Genomic DNA, 20,121 nt, shown 5'->3' on the forward strand with positions numbered 1-20,121 from the left:
CTAATGATGAGTGAGGGCCTAAATTTTAGATGTGAACGTTAATGCTTTACACCGTGTATGGTAATCAAAGACTGAAGACATTGATAAGAGCATTCTAACATCACTCCCCATTCTCTGGAGTGGCTACGCCCTTATTTGGATGAAAAAAGCCTCGACAGGGAATGGTGGTAGATCAGAAAACAGTGGAAGCAACATGATCAAATGCTAAGGCATAGTGTTTTGTGCTTCAAATGATTAAAAAGGCATAATTTACTGTGTTTTTTATGCAGAAATAACCCAGGAGTGTACTAGAAGAGCCCTGCACCAGCATTTTAAATGCATCTTTAAAGTTGATATCGAACTTATTTAACAAGTTTGAAATACACCCATAAGGTATGTGATGTTGGTTTATGCCATCTCTCTGGTAACAAGAGAGTCAGTAAAGACGCTTATCTATGCCTGCAATCTGTTATGATGTCAATTCCTGTTCAGAAAAGTTGGCCATTAAATTTGGGCTCTTAACCATTATACTGCATGTTTTTTTTTCCACATTTCAAGTAGGGGTGCACAGTATTATTGGCATGGTAGTGCTATTGGCAGATATTAGCCTAAAAAGTTCATTAAAGGCAGATATGAACATTTCTTCTGATATTTATAACTGATATGTTGGCTATTAATATTGACCTATAACCACTGCAAATATTTGCCATAGGTACAACTAAATGTGTAGAGTTTTATACTGTACCAGCAGACTTATGTCACCCAAAGTCCTTTTCTTTGTTTATCCACATTCCTTGAACTTCATTGTTAGCTCAAAAGGCTGAAGTTTGTTTCTTTTTTTCATTCTGAAGCTTTAAAGTTTGTTTCTTATGCTCAAGTTTTAGGTTTGAAAAACATATTTAGATTTTGGTATCAATGTCTGTATCAGCTTAATTGAACCTCTAAATATTAGCATTTCAGTTATCAGCTAAATTGGACTGTCGTACATCCCTATAAACAAGTAAAAAACCCTGTCTTTCCAGTTTACTGCTGCTTTCTTTGATTAAACTTTTTCCCCCAGAAAGGGGCAGATGGTAGTTCAAAACATTTGAGGAGATCCAAACATTTCATCATAATTGATTGAAGGCATAAAAGTTAAAACAAGTCTTTTTTTCAGCAAAAGAAAACAGTCTGAAATGAAACTCTGACTGCAACTTTAACTTCTTTACGAGCTGCTCAATATGAAGCTTTAAAGACAGTGAATCATCAGTTATAAACCCAAGGTATTTATGAGATGATAGTTAATCACATTGCTCTGAAAAGCTGTAATTGAATTAATTATGACTGTCTGATGAAAACTGTATGATCTTTGCAGCATGAGCATTAACACAGACTTGTTTTTTAAATAGACAGACCTACAGTTTGAAAGTCCAAGCTCTGTGAAAGCAAAACACCATTTCCAAATAGCAACTGTCTGCAGTTTAGAGAAAATATTCATGTACTGCTCTAGAGCTGTGGTCTTTTCGATATAAAGCAACACAAACTCAGTATTCTGGAGGTAACTGGAGAATTAGAGGTGAAGCAGTGCAGCAGCCCAAATCTCTTTCTGTAAGGGTTGTTAGTTTCTTTTGATTTGTGTTTGGCCGCCTGTCACCCAAACCCATTCCCTGAAATCACATCACTATAATGGTCTAATCAGCACTTAACGAGCCATGTTACATAAAATCAATGCCCCCCTCTATTTGAGAATGCAGAATATTTGGTGCAGCTGATGAACGCCGGTGGACGGGGCAGGAGCTGCTGTCGATATGGTTCTGTAGTCAGTCGACAGGCGGGCCTACTGAGAGCGCATGATGCACCTGCCCTCTGAGTTCAGTGATCCTCTGAGAGCCAAGCTTTTACAGCAAAATCCTTTGTTTTGCTGACTAATCATGTATTGATTTTCACAAGTTGTTAAGCCCAAATAAGGTTGTCAGGCCACTGCCAAACAACTTGTCTACCTGCAGAGGCTCCAGCAGCACAGAGCTGTGTATCGCCCCCATAGGAGGGCCATTTGGCTCTTCTTTTGGACTTATATTATGTGGAGTATAAACAGGATAGCATTCTACTTTGAGGTGTTTTTTTTTCCTGAGATGTGCACCACTTTCCATCAGAAAGCGGAGCATTCTCAATCCAGTTTCTTGCATACATTACCACGTGGCTTGTGTGGGAGGATTTATATATATGCACGCCAGGAAGCATCACTCCCACATGCAAGATGTCACTGCAGTTGTCATGTGTCACACTTTCCAAAAAAAAAAAAAAAAAGGAGATATTGCAAATCAAGGTATAGCTAAACACTGAGGGAACCTCTACCATGCTGTTTCGAGTGATCCAAACCGAACAGTTCCTGGATGCAGCCTAAATTCACTGTTGCTCCGGATCATCAGCTGCCGATGAAAGCCAGCAGGTTCTTTGCATTATTTTTGATAGAACTGCAGAGGGAACATAACAATGCTAGCTTGTTTCCATTTCTCTGGACCTTGGAGCTTCAAATGAATAATATAGGAGGCATCTCAGGGGTAAATGAATAAATCTACATTAGGAGGGATTTGGAGGGAGGAGTAGTAAGTGTGGTGGAGCCACAGCACTACCCTGTGGTAGCTTTAGATACTGCACTCTACTTGAGGAGGGGGTGTGCAGTTAGGGCAGTGTAGATCTCTAAGAAAGAACTTGATTTATTTTGAATATTCAGGTTTCTTTTTTTTTTTTTTTTTTGGTTTATCTGTTAGTTTTAATCTTAGATGTTACCTTGCTGTAGGTGTTTGTTGGGCAGTCTCAATGTTTCAGGTTAACTCCTAACAGGTAAATAATACAGATATGCATGACCTTAACAATTATCTGGTTTCATATCGCATTCTTTGTCAATGATTTGGAAAATAGAATTGTTCTGCTTCTCATTAAAAGGAGACCATGTGTATAATTGTCCGATCCATGCTGGAGATAATTAATATCAATGACCCTGCCGACTCTTCAAATGCATCATGTTGGCTTTAATGATGATGTGTCATAAGCAGCCGGAGGTGGAGACTCCCAGCTCTGTGTTTGCTGGCAAAGCCAGACCAGGGGATCCAGAGCTGACAGGCGAGACCAGGTGAATAATTGTCTGTGGCATCTTATTACACTGCTGGCATGATCTGATTTACTCCGGCAGCAAACGGTGGGAATAGACCCGGTGTCATTGTGGGTATTGGATTAACGAGTTTTACGCTCAAGTGGACCCCACACTGACAGAAGATGCATCATGCCAGATGAAAGAGGATTTCCATGTGGTTGTGATAGCTGTCCTGCTTGCTTCATTACACTAGACACAGGCTGCTGTGCTTCCCTCAGAAAGTCCTTGGATGATGGCCTTCTGGATGGAAATTTTCATGTGTTGCTCTTTTAAAAATCACAACTTGACACCCGGAGAAACAGCTTACCTTAAAACAACTTTATTCATCCAAATATTTCAACTACTACTGATAGTGACCGGAGTATTAGATCTGTGTCTGCTTTTAAATAACTCCTGAAAACACTTGGTTATTGGTGGGCCTTCTGAATTACATTTACTCAGATTACTGTAAGAGAAGCTTTTGTGTACTTGTACTTTTTGGTACATTTTAAAATCAGTGATTTTATTTTTACTTAAGTATGCTTTGAGGTGAGTATTGTGCTTAATTACATTTTTCAAAACATCAAATTCTGAGTAAAAATAAAACTAAAAATAAAAGTCAAAACTCTACTGTTTAAACTATGTCAATGGCATGAAACTGCGCAGTTGTTTGGCTTTGACTGCAACTAATCCTTATAGCACAGAGTGAGAGAATGATATCAGATGAAATCACCAAAACAGGTGTTGCATTTTCACCTATAAAGGTGTGACTTCACCTGAACATCCTGGTTGGAGATCAGTATTCTCATGTTGTTGTTGCCAATAAGGAAAGATCATATTTACATGTAAAGCTACTCAATAACCACTCAGTACGCAGAAAGCAAACTTTAAATGAAATACCTTTTACTTCAGTAGTTTTGAACACCTGAAGTTTTACTTTTACTTAAGTACATTCAAACTACAATAACTGTACTTTCATTTGATTACAATAGTCTTGTACTTTTCCCCCCCTCTGTTACTGTTATCCTTTTATTCAAATAAACTTAGCCTATTTTATTTAACCCTTAGAGTTGGTCTGTTTTAATGTATTTATATTTGCATTTTTAAAAAAAATTCATTTCTATATCTTTTTTATTTGTGTATTTGGTTACTGATAAATTTATTGTTCATTAATGAATAAATTTATATTTTTTTAATTATTTACTTATTTAGGCTATTTACATAGGCCATTCATTAATTTATTGTGAATCTGATATGTTGTATATTTGGTTTTTTAAACAGCATTATTATTTTTTTTTTTTTTTATTATTTTTATTATTATTGTTATTATCATCATCATCATCAATGTTGTTCTTGTTTAAGTTGTCTCATACAGAGAGCTGTTTTTTTTTTTTTTGGCAACATTTACTTTTCCATTCTCATATTTATTGATATTGTATGCTGACTTATTTAAACTGAAAGTGCATCATCATTTTTCCAGAAACCATATTTCAACGTTCATACTGAACTCCTGAGTTTGCCACTCTTGTAATAGAGATTTTTAACCTCAATGTGGCTTTCTTGGTTAAATAAATATAAATAAATAAGAATAAAGAGAATTGTTGTATTTTGTTAAATGTTTGCATTGAGACTCTCCCCCAAATAAAATGTCGTCGGTAGAACATGAACATACCGCAGAATAAGCCTTGAAATACCTTTCGGTTGCTTAATGAAATGGAAAAATAGGTTTACTAGGTAAGGAAACTACAACTCCCTTTAGCAAGTGAGCAACGGTTGTGACGCAACCAACATCTGATTGGGGTATCGTAAACCACGTGACTGAAACTCACGAATAGTGAAGCACCCAAACAGGAAGTACTTCTGTCATACAGAAAGAGACAACGTGAAAGTCAAGCCGAACCGAAATACGATTTAACGTTAAAGATATTGTTATAAATGTTGTTTTTTTGTCTTACGGTCCTCGTAACATGCTTTACTCGTAGAGCTCTGTGCGCATGAAGGAGCGGCTTTTTTCGGGATGTTTCAGGCTGCAGTTAAAACGTTTTCGGTTGCATCAACCACTTCTCGGGTAGTACTGTTAAATATTCGGCATTACTGTAAGAAAACACCAACTAAACTAAGAGTGTCTGAGGCAGTTTCAGGAGCTGAACTGGGAGCAAATATCACAGTACAGGTAACCTACGCGCTTCCTTTCATTACATGTATTTTAAATGCATTTTAAAATAACATTTATATTCCTGCTCACTTCTAATGTGCCAAGCCATCCAGAGTTCTTGAGTATTTATTACATAAATCATCTCTCTATATCATACCTTAACTAGGTTTATTTTCTCCTGTTACATTAGGCAGCTTTTGCTATATCTGTGAAGTGAAATCACCCCTGAAGAACTTCTTCAATCAAGTTGAAATACTTGAACTTAGATCAGTCAAACTCTTCCTAGAAACATTCACAAATTTTGTATTTAAGTTACAGCACATGCTTTACTTTGCATGCATTTACTTGGCACAGGCTTTATTTCATTGCTGAACACATGTCCTTCATAAACTGCAGAAACTCAAATCTTAGCAACTGTATTTGCCTGGTATGTTGTAAAAATGTCTCATTGGATCGTTATCGATCGCGAGTACAATTAGGAGTAGGCTACTCAACAATACCTTGACTGTGCTTCATTTTTTTCTTTGTTTTTATCTAATGATCTTACTCCCTCCTCTTGGAAATTTATTAGTGCATAGTTCCCATCTTCACTACTTTTGTCATCCTTAATTATGTTAAAATTCAGTGAACCACAGACATGGCTCTAATTTGACTACACACCCAAATAATAAGAGGCTCACATCATACTTTGCAATAAGGCTGGGTAATTAATACAAGTTTAGATTAAATCGTGATATGGCAAGCAATTTTCATATTGTAGAAGGTGCAATATTTATTTAACCGAAAAATATCGGTCCAAATACCAGTTTAATACATTTCTTTGCAGCAGAGGTGTTATGCCCTACACATCATACTAACATATAAGTGCCATTTTTTTCTAAAACAGTTGTCAAAAAACCTTAAATTCCTTGCTGTTTTTTTTTCATTATTATCCATAAGCATGACATACAATTGATCATTCCTTCAATGCAACTATTCATATCAATTTTGCAACACATGTCCAAATTATCACACTAAGATATTTTTTCAGCCATTGAAAGCCCTGCTTTCAAATACCGACTGCAGTGTCTGCAATGTTTTATGAGTATGTGTACAAGTACTTAGGCTTGGCATCCACACTGATGCCCAATACTGGTGTTGGCATCTGTGCATCTTTACTTCTGAACCTTTATTCAGAGAGAACAGTGGATGGAGCCGGAAACAAGGATGAGAGAGCGGGGGAGAGACATGTAGGAAAGTAGACACAGGCTGGACTTAAACCCGTGCTGGGTACATGGGACGTGACCTAACCAGGTGGCCACCAGCGCCCCTGTCCCTGCTTATTTAAGAGCGACTTCCCCGAAATAGCTACTAGTTAAACATTATTTTTCAGAATATAACACACAAGTTAAGGCAATATCTACCAGACATATTTACATGCTTTATGTCTTGAAATGAGATCTATCTCCAAATTAAGATAGTGACCAATATTTTTAAATATTGCATGCAATGTAGACCCTCTTTTTCTAATATTAGCCTTTAGCATTTTATTATTTGGTCTTGAGTTAAGATGTTTATCCTGACTTGAGATAAGTGTGACTCACAGTCGTCTGAAATATTTTTGTCTAGAAAGAAGATAAACACACCAGCTGAGATTTCAGTTTTTGGAGGACAGAACTGTAAACAATGCAATTTTCTGAACTTCAGCTGCAGCATCTACAACCAAAGCTGTGACAATACTGTATCAGAACTGTTACTCTTTGGTCTAAAATACAGCTTTATACTGTAACCATCAGTGTTCTGAAATACATTTGTTTTGTCTCCTTTTTAAAGTTTCAATTCAAGAAATTTGGGCATTTCTTTCCTTTGAAGATAAACAGCCTGCTGACCTGTTTTTCTTCTGAAGGGATGGGTTCGTTCTGTACGATCCCAGAAGGCAAATCTCTTTCTCCATGTGAATGATGGGAGCTCTTTGCAGCCATTGCAGATTGTTGCTAGCTCAGAGCTTAATAATCCGTGAGTACCTCATTTTTATTATTCTTTACCTTTCACTATTAAGAATATCAGCTATGCATACCCAATAATCTGACTGTCTTACTCTGTTTCCTCCTCAAATAAAGCTCGCTCACATTTGGCTGTGCTGTTGAAGTCACAGGTATTCTCAAGAAAAGTCCACACCATAAACAGCCAGTTGAACTTGAAGCTGACCAAATCCGTGTAGTTGGAGAATGTAACCCTGTGGTAAGGACAGCAAACATCCCAAACACACCTTACTCATTCTTTGTGCAAGCTTCATGTTAAACTTCAACTCTCATAACTTTATTTGTAAGTAGATACATTCTAAATATTGTCTTCTTGTTTCAGCATTTTCCCTTTAAAATCAAAGAGAGACACAGCCTAGAGTATCTTCGCCAGTTTCCTCATCTGAGGTGTAGAACAAATGCCTTTAGCTCCCTGCTGAGAATACGAAGTGAGGCTACTTCTGCAATTCACTCATATTTCAAGGTGAGAACATCAGTGTGGGGACTTTTAACAGTAGACACAGGAAGGTTTTTTTGTGTTCATTATTTTATCTCTTCTTCTTTTCCAGGAAAATGGCTTTGTGCAGATTCACACTCCAGTCATCACCTCTAATGACTGCGAAGGGGCAGGGGAGCTGTTTCAGGTTGAAGTGAGCATCCTCAGATTGGTTGATAAAACTTTTAAAAGTTAAGGGTCTGCTGTAAACATGGCAAGATTTAAGCTTTTAATAATCAACCCAGTAGGAGACTGTTTGTGTGATGTGATGTTGAACCTGGTGTTATCTTCATTTAAAGCTTTAATAAAGTTTATTGATTATGTACTTCTGCTTGCACTGTAGCCATCAAGCCCAGAGAATAATGAAGATGAGAACTTTTTCTCTGTGCCTGCCTTCCTGAGCGTCTCTGGTCAGCTTCATTTGGAAGTAATGTCAGGGTGAGATGAACCATATGAGTGAATGTTGTAACTGTTCATCTTTTTTAATTTGCCTTTACTATCATGTGTGCTGTGACTGAGAAATTAATGATGGAATTCACTGAAGTACATTTATAATTGTGCACATTACTCATACTCCCAGGGCTTTTTCTAAAGTCTACACATTTGGGCCAACTTTTCGCGCTGAGAACTCCCAAAGCAGACGCCACCTGGCTGAGTTTTACATGGTGGAGGCCGAGGTCTCCTTCACACAGTCCTTAGAGGATCTCACCAAGGTAAATTATGTCATTTCATCCGTTATAATACTGCTCAAGGAATTAATCAAGGTAGCATGTAGGATAAGCTACTGTACTGTTGGTTCAAGCCGGTTCAAAGATGCGGCTCCTTTGAATTCACAACAGGAGCCAGATCTTCTTTTTGTCATTTAATTGATAGGAGAACAGTATTACCTTCTCTACAACTTGCATCACTCCGATGGACTAAAGCTTGATGGTTTCACATTCATTTTTTATTATTAAGTTTATTGAATCAGAATAGCACATACTAATCAACATATCTGCAAACACGTCAATGTAAATATGCCAGAATTACCACAGGGGCTACATTTCATACATGTCCTAAGGTATGTAATTACAAATAACACAACAGATTTATAGTTTCAGGACAGTTCACAAGATGGCACACAGAAAAAAACTCAGTTTTGCAAACAAGATTGACGCATTTTATCCATAACAAAACAACAGCCCCCACATACAGTAAGCTAGTTAAAATGCTGTAAATGCTGAAGCCCCCAAGAGCGGGCATGAGAAGAAGAGACAGATGTTATGAATGAGTACATGACTGGTTTGTTTAAGTTTCTTTTTAAAAATGTTATATACCAGGGGTTGTCATACGGCTCAGCCAGGGAGCAAGATGTTTTTTGGAGACACAATAATCTTTTGTGTACTTCTATTTTACTTTAATATAAGTATACTTTGGGGGAAGTGATGCACTTCACCACATTTTAAATAGTCATCCATAATTATGTAAAGAAAAACAAGGAGGTCTTGGCTTTATGTCAGTGACATGAAACTGTGCAGTAGTTTAGCTACAATTACACAGACAGTCCAAATAAAACTCAAACCAGATGTTTCATACTTTATTATAATGGTGTAGCTTTACCTTAAAAAATCGGATAGAGATTCATATTCTGTTGTTACTTTACATAAAGAAGATATTCAATTTTACAGCACAACCCTCTTAGGTAGCAAAAGTAGCTACTCAGTACTTTGAGTAACCTTACTTTCACTTGAGTAGATTTATAGACCAGCTATTTTACTCCTGCTCAAGTGAATTTTAACCAAAGTATCTGTGCTTGTTAGTTCAATGGCCTTGTACTGATTCCACCTGTGGATTTAGACAGTGAGCAGTAGGGCTGGGCAATTAGTTGAAAATTAAATGAAATCACCTGCTGCAATTTTCAAAACGCAGAAGGTGCATTTCTTTAACCTAAAATTTGTGTCAAAATAGCAGTTTAAAACTTTTTTTTTGCCTCAGAGGTGTTACATGCATTACATATCATGCAATCATCCACAGGTTTTTTTCTTTCCTTTTTTTTTTTTTTTTAAGAATAGTCAACAAAAATACTTCTTTTTTGTAGATTTTTCTTCTTACCTCCGCCAAGGAGGTTATGTGATCAGGTGGGTTTGTTCATTTGTTTGTTAGCAACATAACTCAAAAATGGTTATGGACAGATTTTAATGAAATTTTCAGGAAATGTCAGAAATGGCATTAGGAAGAACTGATTTGATTTTGGGAGTGATCTGAATCACCATCTGGATTAAGGAATTTTTTAAGGATTCTGTACTATTGGGAGATAGGGCTAATGGCAGAGGTCTGCACTGATACCACTGAGCGTAATGGAGAGAAAGACAGCGAATTGTAGCGAGAATACTCACAATGCTGGGAGGAATAGAGGAATATTCACCCTCTGCCATGACTTCCAATTGTCTGGTAAGACCATGGGTGTATCTGTTGGCACCTGTAGCAAGCCAGTGCTTTGCCTCACCATGTTTCCATCCTACCGGGGAGGGAGTAATCGGTGAATGCCGTGGTGGGAGGCACATGGGGACAGATCCAGGAATTTTTTGAAGGGTTCTTCACTAATGGGAGATAGGGCTAATGGGGGAGGTCTGCACTCTCTGAGTGCTTTTCTTGTTAAATATGAAATTGACATAAAATTATAACTCCATTCAATACATCAGTTCCTATTCAATTTGCAATATAAGTCAAAATCGTCACAAATAGATATTTTTCAAAATTGTTCAGCTCTAGTTTCATCTAAGATTATGTAGGTTATAATTACTGCTTGTATTTGTTGGTAAAAAAAATATATAATGTAAGTAACTTAAGAAATAATCGCATATCAAATTGCTATTGCAATACTGGGAACAAAATTGCAATTAGTTTATTTTCCCATATCACTCAGCCTTAGTGTGCAGGAGATTGCTTGCAATTTTTGCTGATTGAGAACAAGAAACCTAAAACAGGTTGCAAATGATTTCTGTTTTTGTTGACATAGCACCCTAACAATTGATCTTATTTGATTTTTTTACAAGTGTTTTAACAGTGTTTAAAATTCTAGCAATGTGACAATCAGGGATGCAACATTGCACCTGTTTAACACCAGTATTGGCTGATATCAGCCCTCTTGACAAACATCGGCAATCAGCAAATTACGTGTCATGCGCCAATGCCAGAAACCAATGTTTGTTGTTTCACATCAGTTTTTTAAAGATTACTCTTAGGGTTTTTAGATTGGACAGCTAAATAGAGATAGGAAATACCAGGAATTTTACCAGGAAAAAGGGAAGACACCTGTTGGACTAACTGACCTGTTTTCATGGTCAAACATGACAGATATTGTAACTGTAGGAGTCTTACACCAATAGAAACAGTGACAAAAACATAGGTGTTGGCACTTTGCTAAATTGTAATTTTAATCATCGTCATTGGTCCTGATTTTCACAATCAGTCACACTGCTCGTCACCCTTCTGAAAGCTAATGGTCTGTATTCATTTGGGCATGTTTTGCTAATAAAATCAGATTTGGTGTTCAAAATGAACTTTTTAAAGAAATCGTATCATCTTTATTCCCTTCACATGGCTTCACTTAGCTGTGCAGGCATCATTTTGTCCAGAGACAGCGAGAAAACATAGCATGAAATTTGATTGCAAAGCATTAATTTAATACTTGATAATTCTTTAAACACAAGCATTTAGATAAAGAGAGCCACTGTCACATGTAATCGTGCCCTGGGTTACAAGTTCAAATATTACATCAACCTTATGTGCCTTTTCAAGTTGCCCTTGTGCACAGTTGCCCAGGCAAGCTTTAATTATTAAACTGGGTCCACCTCGTAGGTCATGGAGGACGTGTTCCGGTCGGCCACAGAGCATGTCTTGGCTCACTGTCCAGGGGATGTGGATTTGTTTCACAAGCATGTGACTCCTGGACACAGGGTGAGTCCTGGAGGACACTTATTTAACCTCTATATATAACCTGGCTCATTATAACAACCGGTCATAACTGCATCTGAGTTCATTGTAATCGTTATTTACATATTTCATCTGTACTCTCTAAGGGAACTGTAGACTCTATGCTGAAGAAGAGATTTCCTACGTGAGTCTGTTTCCTGTAATCCTGGCTTTTAATCATAAAAAGTAAGAATAACGGGGTATTGATCATATCCTAATCTTCTTTCAGGATAACCTACACTGAAGCTATTGACATCCTTAATCGCAGTGCTGAGAAATTCACCTTCCCCACACACGTAAGCAGCCATGGTTTTATTTTCTCTTTGGTTGTGCAGATTTGATATCTACCTCTTCTGTTTGTTTGCTCCTAACTCTATCAAGACACAAAGCTCCACATTGACCGGGCTCTTCTCTTCCACAGTGGGGTTGTGACCTTCAGACTGAACATGAGAAGCACCTGGTGAAACATTGTGGCAACATTCCAGTCTTTGTCACTGATTATCCGTATAATCTGAAGCCTTTTTATGCAAGAGACAACCAGGACCCTCCTGAGCATACAGTAAGACCCAGTTACACTGTTGAAGATGCAGACTGAATCAATGATTTATCCACTCAGTCCCTTCCTTGTAATGTCAGTTGGGTTATTGCAGTGATTTGCATATCCGAGCTGACTCCGGCTGTCGTTTGTGTGCAGGCAGCTGCAGTGGACCTTCTTGTGCCAGGAGTTGGAGAGCTCTGTGGGGGCTCACTGAGAGAGGAGAGGCTGGATCTGCTGAGGGCTCGGCTTGAAGAGTAAGAGCACAGAAGCCAGTGGGATCAGAAGGCTCTTGTTAATGTATTTGAACTGCAGTTGTCATATCTGTGCAGGATTTTGTATTTTCATTCACTTAGAATGGGTATAAAGCCACTTGTGTGTCTCATGGCTAGTGCATTTTACATTTACAGTACTGCAGCAAATAAAAAAATGTATAGGACACCGCATACTAAAGGCCAGAACCCCCCTTATTCTCATCTAAGACGAGCTGAGCCCCCCTAGGACCCTCATAGACATTCGTGAGACACTTCTGTTAAAATAAGCATCAAATTGTTTTCATTAATAAAATCCCAACCTAATAGGCCTTCACACATTTTTCTCACCTAAATATCATTGTATAAACTATCCATTTTTTTCCATCATATTATTTAATACAAGCAATAGTGAAGCCCTAAAGCGTGCCTGGGACCCAGGTTGGGAACCAATGCTGTAGTGCAACTACATGAAGGGTTAATTTTGCCACCTAAAATATGACTAAAAAAGTTTGCCAACCACCTCTTTTCCATGAGGAAGTCCAGACTAAAACTAGCTAAAGTATATATTTGATGATTAAAAACTTTGATAATAAGTAAGTTTAGTTTTCATCAAGGAGACTAAAACAAGCCTATAATGTCAATGCTGGACTGTTGGACGTTGAAAATCCCTGATATTTCTTCTTTTGTGCATAAAAATCTCAGGGTGTCTATGGGGTCTTGAAAAAGATTCAAAGTTGATAAAACAATGAAGCCATAATAAGGGTTTTTTAAAAAGTATTAAACTTCAATAAAACGTCACATGAGAAGATGTATTATACATTTTTAAATCTCTGACATAAATCTTGTTCCTTTTCAGGGCTGGATTAGAGGAGACCTACAGCTGGTAAATTTAAAAATATATTAACATTTTAAAGTCTCGTACTCACATTAAAACAGAGTTTTAATGGCTTCTTTTTCATTCACAGGTATCTGGATTTAAGGCGTTTTGGCTCTGTCCCTCATGGTGGTTTTGGATTAGGATTTGAGCGATACCTGCAGTGTGTTCTTGGTGTTGAAAACATCAAGGATGCAATTCCTTTCCCCAGATTTTCTCATTCTTGTCTTCTTTGAGACACCTTTTAAAGCCTAATACACACTTTTTTTCAATCAAAGTTTGTTCTGCGTCTTGTGAAACTTCAGCAAACATTCAACTGTATCTGTTTGTAGAAAAAAGGAGGGTGAGTACTACACGATGTCAAAAATGTCTAAAACACTGTAACTGGGATCAGGTGCTCTTCAGGATGAGAATAAAACTGCAAGAAATGAATGAATGACTTGCCAGATTATTTGCAGATTTGAGTCTATGGTAGAAATGGCTGTCAAAAGCTAAAATCTGAGGCACTCTGATGTAATAAAAATCCATTATTAAACAAGGATGTCTGCGCATTTTGACTCAGAGCCTCACAATTTTCTGTTTTACTGTCATTTTATGACGATAGAAGGGATTTACTTTTTTTTAAGAAACTGTCTGATTAATGTTTTTATGGTTGGATGATAATAATAAACTTGAGATCTGTTTCAGAAAAGGATCCTTTTTTTTAGCAGATTTTATCTGCAAAACCTGGGTGAAAATGCTGAATGTATTGTTAAATTCTGAGCTATGAAAAGATTGCAATGCAATTAATTAATTTGTTTTTTTACTTTTCAATGGAATTCCTGTTGTCTTATAAACCCATGAGGGTTAGGCACCTCTTCTGCATGACACAAAAATAAAGTACAATCAATCAGTCATCAGGACATGTAAGTAAAGGATTTTTAGTGCATCAGAGTGCCTCAGATTTTCAGTGCTGTTGTTTTCTTTTGTATCAGTTTCTTGTGTTAAATCAAGACTTGTTTTGTTGCCTTGGCACTATTTCAACTAGAACTCTGATTACTGTTGGGAGACATTTAATTATTTCTCAAGATGGTATGAAATGAAATGTATCATCTGTTATTCATGACTTTCTTATTAACCAATATAGTATAACACTGGAGGATTCAGAGAGGGCAATTGCCCCCTGGTACCCAATTGTTGGGGAGAAAAACAATGTGAAAATGCACTCTTGGATGCCCCTATGGAATGGAAATATGATAAAGTGTCCTCAAGAGAGACTCCAATATGAAATAGATCTGATTAAATGCCCTTTTAGTGGGCAAAATTTTAAAAAAAGGGCCCACTTTGGAGCCCTCTTGATGGGAAATGCTACAAAGTGCCCTTTTTGATGCCTTTTCATCGGGCAAAATTTGTAAAGTGCCCTTTTTGGAGCTTTCTTGGAAGGAAAAATTGGACAAATTATTTTTTTGTGCCCTCTTCGGTATCCCCTATGTGGACAAAATTTGACAAGTGCCTATTTTGGTGCCACCAAAGTGGGCAAAACTTGACAAAACTGATGCACTGGTACACCAAGGCATGCAGCAGCTGCCCTTTTTTGTATTTCGCCTGTCCTTCAAACATCCTGAGTCCACTACTGCAGTATGAGGGGACTCTCTGCATCGACTGTTTATCATGATCACTTATAAGCGCTCATAAAAAACAAAGCCTAATATGTCCACGAGATGGCGCTTTTTCCCATAAAAATGAAACAGTAGCAAATAGCTATTTGTCAAGTTATTTTTTCAAACAGCAGAACTTAATAAATATCGTCATGTATTTGCCGTGCTTCTCGGTTTACTAGGCTGTATTTTTATAGGTATAGACCTGGCAAACACGTTAAAATTCTTTTAGAGGAATCTGTGCAGAATAAAACACCATGACTTTAACTTTATCAAGTGCATATGGGCGAATCAGCCTTTAAAACAGAGTGATTGTCCCGTCATTTGTTGACGTTTTGGGCTCTTGAAGCCACTTTACGACAAGCCGTTTTCCCATCCTGTTCATCCCAGCTCAGCCCATCCCTCTCTTTGCTCGGTGGGCGTGGTGTGAGTTGGGAAAACAAACTGCAGACACCCTACGGTACTTCCTCACCCTGCATCAGTTGAGTTACCCAGCGGCTCCTCGTCAGCTCGTCGTGCGTAAATTACCCACAAGTCCAGTTGCGCTTCTTTTTTTACCCTCAAACTGTTGGATTGCGCGCTGGTTTTGTTTCGCACAGAGACGACCAGGACAGGAGATACTGGCAACATCTCCGAGCAGCTCTACTTTGATTTTTTTCCCCCCTCTTTATCAAATGGGGGGAGCAGACTGCAGCAGGGAGAGCCAAACGCCGACAGCACTTTGAATAGGCAAGTCTTGAGGAGCCGTCATGTTCTAGTGACAGACGGCAGTTTTAGAGCAAGAAGAAAGTGCACACAGTGACAAACATGAGCGGCGGAGAAATCCTCTTCCAAGGCTGGTTGAGAAAGTCACCACCAGAGAAAAAGCTGAGGAGATATGTAAGTAAATCACACTTTAGTTAAGTTTGACTCTTGTAGGAGTTAAGAGGAAATGTTTTATCTGTCAAGATTGCTGCTCTTCGTTTTGCTCGTTTCCCTCTCAGATAAATGGTGCCAAACTCTGATATTTAAAGTCCCATTGTAGCAGGTGCACCCACTACCATCTGGACATCTCCTCTCTGTAAGGCATCACACTGAAAACAGGCTTGAAATATGTTAAATATCATGTATAGTTACCAGGTTTTACAGTAGGCCACCCACTCTGGGGTCCTATGGAGGTAAGCCTTTGTAATACCCAACGGCTGTCTACAATTTTGACTAAATAGCCCCCAGACTCAAACACAAACTGCCTTGTATCTCTTTATCTCATCACGATGAGGTAATGTCTAATCAGATATTGATTTAAGCAGTTTTCATCCAACCCCAGCCACAACAGAAGTGATGTCCACAACATTTGGGAGTCATGATAAGGCTCTTTAAGCCGAGGCTGCCTGCCTCATGTTGGTTTGCTGGGCAGGGGACTGGCTGTAAATCAGATAATAGGATTTATGAAGACAGATAGGACCATGAGACAATCTCCTATAAATACAGCTGTCCATTGTTTATGTATGGTGTTGCATTACCAGGCCTCTCCATGTTCCTACTAGCTGACTTTGCCATGATGTCATCCCTCTGTTTCATCTGGAAATCCATCCTTGAATGTCTTCAAATGCACCCCCTTTGTCCTGTCATTTCCTCATTGTCTTCCACTTAAAGCTTGCTAATGTTTACACAGAGACCACCGTGGTCAGTATGGAACAGCAGCTGCAGTGGTACAGAGGAAAAAACTAGCTTGCAGTACTGTATAAACAACAAGAGAGAGAGAAAACCCCCTCACAAGGCATAATGGAGCTAACATAATGGCCTTCCTCAGGCAGCAGAGCAGGGAGCAGCCTCCTAGCCCTCTCACCCTGAGCAATAACCTGTAAACAAGTGCTTGCACACAGTTTGAGCCAGAAAACAGTGTCATGAGATGGAGCGTCTAGAACACACAGACTTGTTAATGCGATAATCTGGCCATCTGAAATTCCTTTCACTTAAAGCCAAGGCTATAGACAATTGGGGCCATTTACTCCTCAGTATTGCTGTCATATGACATAGTTGACATCCTGATGCAGAGGGATATTTTCAGATACTACTTTCACATACTCTCAAACATTCCAGCTTGAAGGTGTGTTGTTGTTGTGAGTCTCAAACATGGTGGAAAGTCTGATCGTTCACTATGTTGGAATGAGTTAGGAGGTGTTAATGGAATGTATTCCATCGGAGCTGTAAACGACACCTTAACAACCACAGTAGTTTGCACTGTTGTTCATCTTTAACGTGACAAATTTCAGCTAAGACTGTAAAAACTTTAATGCTTTGCTACTTTTTCGATACCACGTGTTCATAGGTGGTTTTACCTTTAGGCACAGGTAGGCTAAAGCCTGGGGCCTCTGGCCCAGGGGGTCTCAAGATGTAAACATTGTAGGTGTGCATCAAATATAACTACTATCAGTAATTAAGATGTGGATTTTAAATGTCAGTAAGGGTGTTGAGTGAATAATATTGCCATCGTAATAGATCCAAAAAGTTCCTGGGGAGGACCCTAAGAATCATCTGGCTGCAGACCTCAATGGTTGGGCATTTTGGGCTCTTCTGTTACAGATCTCTACAATTGGGGCGACCTCGACCAGTGGGCAGGAAGTGACGCACTAACCCTTGGTGGGTTTTATCTTAGGCTACTTTCACACTGCAGGCCTTAATGCTCACTTCGGGTATTTTCTCAGATCTGATTTTTTTGTTTGCCTGTTCACACTGCAGTCAACTTCCAAAAGATCAGATATGTAGCTGATTGAGAACCACATACGAAAGTGGCCTGAATCTGATTCAAAACGGTCAGATTTAATGTGACTTGCGCTGTTTACACTGTCAGAAAAAAATCTGATATGAGTCACATGAGCAAAAAAAAATCAGATTCAGGTCACTGTTAAGTCCAGTGTGAACGTAGCCTCAGTTTTTGGTGTATTATTTTTAGTTGTATCCCCCTCCCCATTACCCTAACCCTAACCTTTAGGGTTCGGGGGACTAACCCTAACCCTCTTTGGGTTTTCCTTAGTTTGAGGTGTGTTAAACTAAAATTAAAATGTATCCCCTTCTGTAAATTTTTTATTTTTATTCATAAAATTTTGCTGTTGTGAAAAATAGCCACCTACTGTAACCTCTGACAGGGAACAGAAAATATACGACATTCAGTACGTCATGGCTTGGATAATGAATGTCACTCTCCCACCTTATGGTCAAGGTTGCCCTGTTGTAGAGGTCTGCAACAGATGCGCCCAAACACCCCACCATAGAGGTCTGCAGCCAGATCCTCTTGAAGACCCTGGGCCCTAATGGCAAGATCCAAAGCCTTCAAAATGCCCCAAAATATTTTAATGTTGAGCAAATTGTAGTCAAGCAGATCACTAGATGAGTGGTTCTCAACTGGAGGGTTGCAGATCTGTCTTCAACGGGTCACTGTGTCGAGGCCTTCTTCTCTCTCCATATAGCCGGTCAGTGGCCGCAGATGGCGTCCATCAGGTCAATCTACTACCAGTTCTTTCAATGGACACTAGTCCCACTGTTGTGGTCATTTATGTTTCTGTATTTGCTCTGGAGCTTTTTACATTTTGTGTGGCACTGCACCGGGGTCTGCTGGTAACTTCTGCAACTCCTTGTCTCTGATAATCCCCAGGAAGGTCTGCACCTCCAGGGTCATCTGTGGGGTGGTAGTGCTCGCTGACATCATTGAGTGAAAAGATTGTCCTGAAACTCTCTTAAAATCCATGGGATGTTTAAAAATAATAGGTTCTGTGTTTTTTTATTTTGTACTGCTGTCATGTGGGAAGTGACAACTCTTTCGACCAATCACTGAACTGTAGTGTGTCTGTCGCGTGTAGCTCCACCTTTTAGGGAGAGATTGGAAGGTTTGTCATCCCTACAGAAAGGTACCCAAAAAGTAGGTTGGTTGTTTGGGACCCTTTTCTAACATTTGATAATAACGAGTGGCTCTACACTGGTGGATTGCAGAGCAGTTTTCAGTGAATCACTGTGTTGATGCCCCCTTCTTTCCTCATGCTAGCCGGTCAGCGGCCATAGATGGGGTTTTTCAGATCAAACCACTTCTGGTTCCTTCAGTTGATGCCATTCCTGGGGCTTTTTACATTTTGTTGGGCAGCGCTGACATCCTCTGTGCCACCAGCTGAAACAATTTCTTATTCCTCACAGTGCCGTCTGATCCCCTCAGCACTCTTGACACCGCTTTTCACATTATTAAGCAAATGACATTTTTCTCTTATTTTCCGAAATATTAATGCAAATGACAGTCAGAGTATTTTTCAAGTCATCAGCCATTAGAGCAAATTTCAAATGTTTTTTAACAAACTTCATAATGATAACCATTATTAAAAAAATAAAAAAAAACCAAAATGCACTGTTCCACATTATTAAGCACAACAGAGTTTTAAAAGATTTTATAGGTTGTAAAGAACTGAAAATGGTCATTCATTGAATTTGCAGCATTAGGAGGTTATATTTACTGAAATCAAAAGCTATTTCAATCAAAAACATCTTATCAGGCAAAGTTCCATGTTAACATAGGAGTCCTTCTTTAATATCACCGTCACTATTCTTGCATCTATTCAACTTGTGAATTGTTGGAGAGTTTCTGCTTGAATTTCTTTGCAGGATGTGAGAATATCCTCCCAGAGCTACAGTTTTGATGTGAACTGCCTCCCACCCTCATAGATCTTTAGCTTGAGGATGCTGCAAAGGTTCTCAGTAGGGTTGAGGTCAGGGAAGGATGGGGTCACACCATGAGTTTCTCTCCTGTCATGCCCATAGCAGCCAATGACACAGAGCTATTCTTTGCAGCATGAGATGGTGCATTGTCATGCATAAACATGCCTAAAAGTTATGCACAGCACTGTAACTAAATAACTGCAGGATGCAACAAGGCAAGATGATGAGCAATGCGTTGTGTTAGCGTTTGGAGATGCTGTTGAGACGGGGAAACCTATTCAATACCTGGAAAAAGCAATGGTGTTGCTGCAGGACAGCAGAGATGGATGCAGTAATCTTTAAAATGGCAAGCAAACTCCTATACATTTAGACATATAAACTCCAAGTAATGAACTATTGCTTCTGAAACAATAAAAGTAGCGACATATTCAAGTTACTGCAATTG

The 20,121-nt window shown here is 38.7% G+C and overlaps 2 protein-coding genes across 3 annotated transcripts in view; both read left to right on the plus strand.

Annotated features, from left to right (window-relative positions):
- The first annotated feature begins 4,947 nt into the window (after positions 1–4,947).
- Positions 4,948–14,009, plus strand: nars2 (asparaginyl-tRNA synthetase 2, mitochondrial). The gene is made up of 14 exons (XM_041807680.1): positions 4,948–5,264; positions 7,132–7,241; positions 7,346–7,466; positions 7,590–7,730; positions 7,816–7,896; positions 8,086–8,180; positions 8,323–8,455; positions 11,583–11,681; positions 11,804–11,841; positions 11,926–11,992; positions 12,118–12,255; positions 12,391–12,488; positions 13,342–13,368; positions 13,451–14,009. Exons 1-14 carry the CDS (start codon positions 5,109–5,111, stop codon positions 13,593–13,595), a joined length of 1,449 nt encoding a protein of 482 aa, XP_041663614.1. The 5' UTR covers positions 4,948–5,108; the 3' UTR covers positions 13,596–14,009.
- A 1,474-nt stretch (positions 14,010–15,483) lies between these two features.
- The window catches only part of gab2 (GRB2-associated binding protein 2), an 80,554-nt gene continuing 75,916 nt past the window's right edge, over positions 15,484–20,121 (plus strand). For both annotated transcript variants that reach the window (XM_041809684.1, XM_041809691.1), the window contains exon 1: positions 15,484–15,875. In XM_041809684.1, the coding sequence (XP_041665618.1) occupies positions 15,804–15,875 (72 nt within the window). In that variant the 5' untranslated portion in view covers positions 15,484–15,803. The remainder of the gene's footprint in view (positions 15,876–20,121) is intronic.

The sequence above is a fragment of the Cheilinus undulatus genome, linkage group 2 (assembly GCF_018320785.1).
Source record: "Cheilinus undulatus linkage group 2, ASM1832078v1, whole genome shotgun sequence".
In the NCBI taxonomy this organism is placed as follows: Eukaryota; Metazoa; Chordata; class Actinopteri; order Labriformes; family Labridae; genus Cheilinus; species Cheilinus undulatus.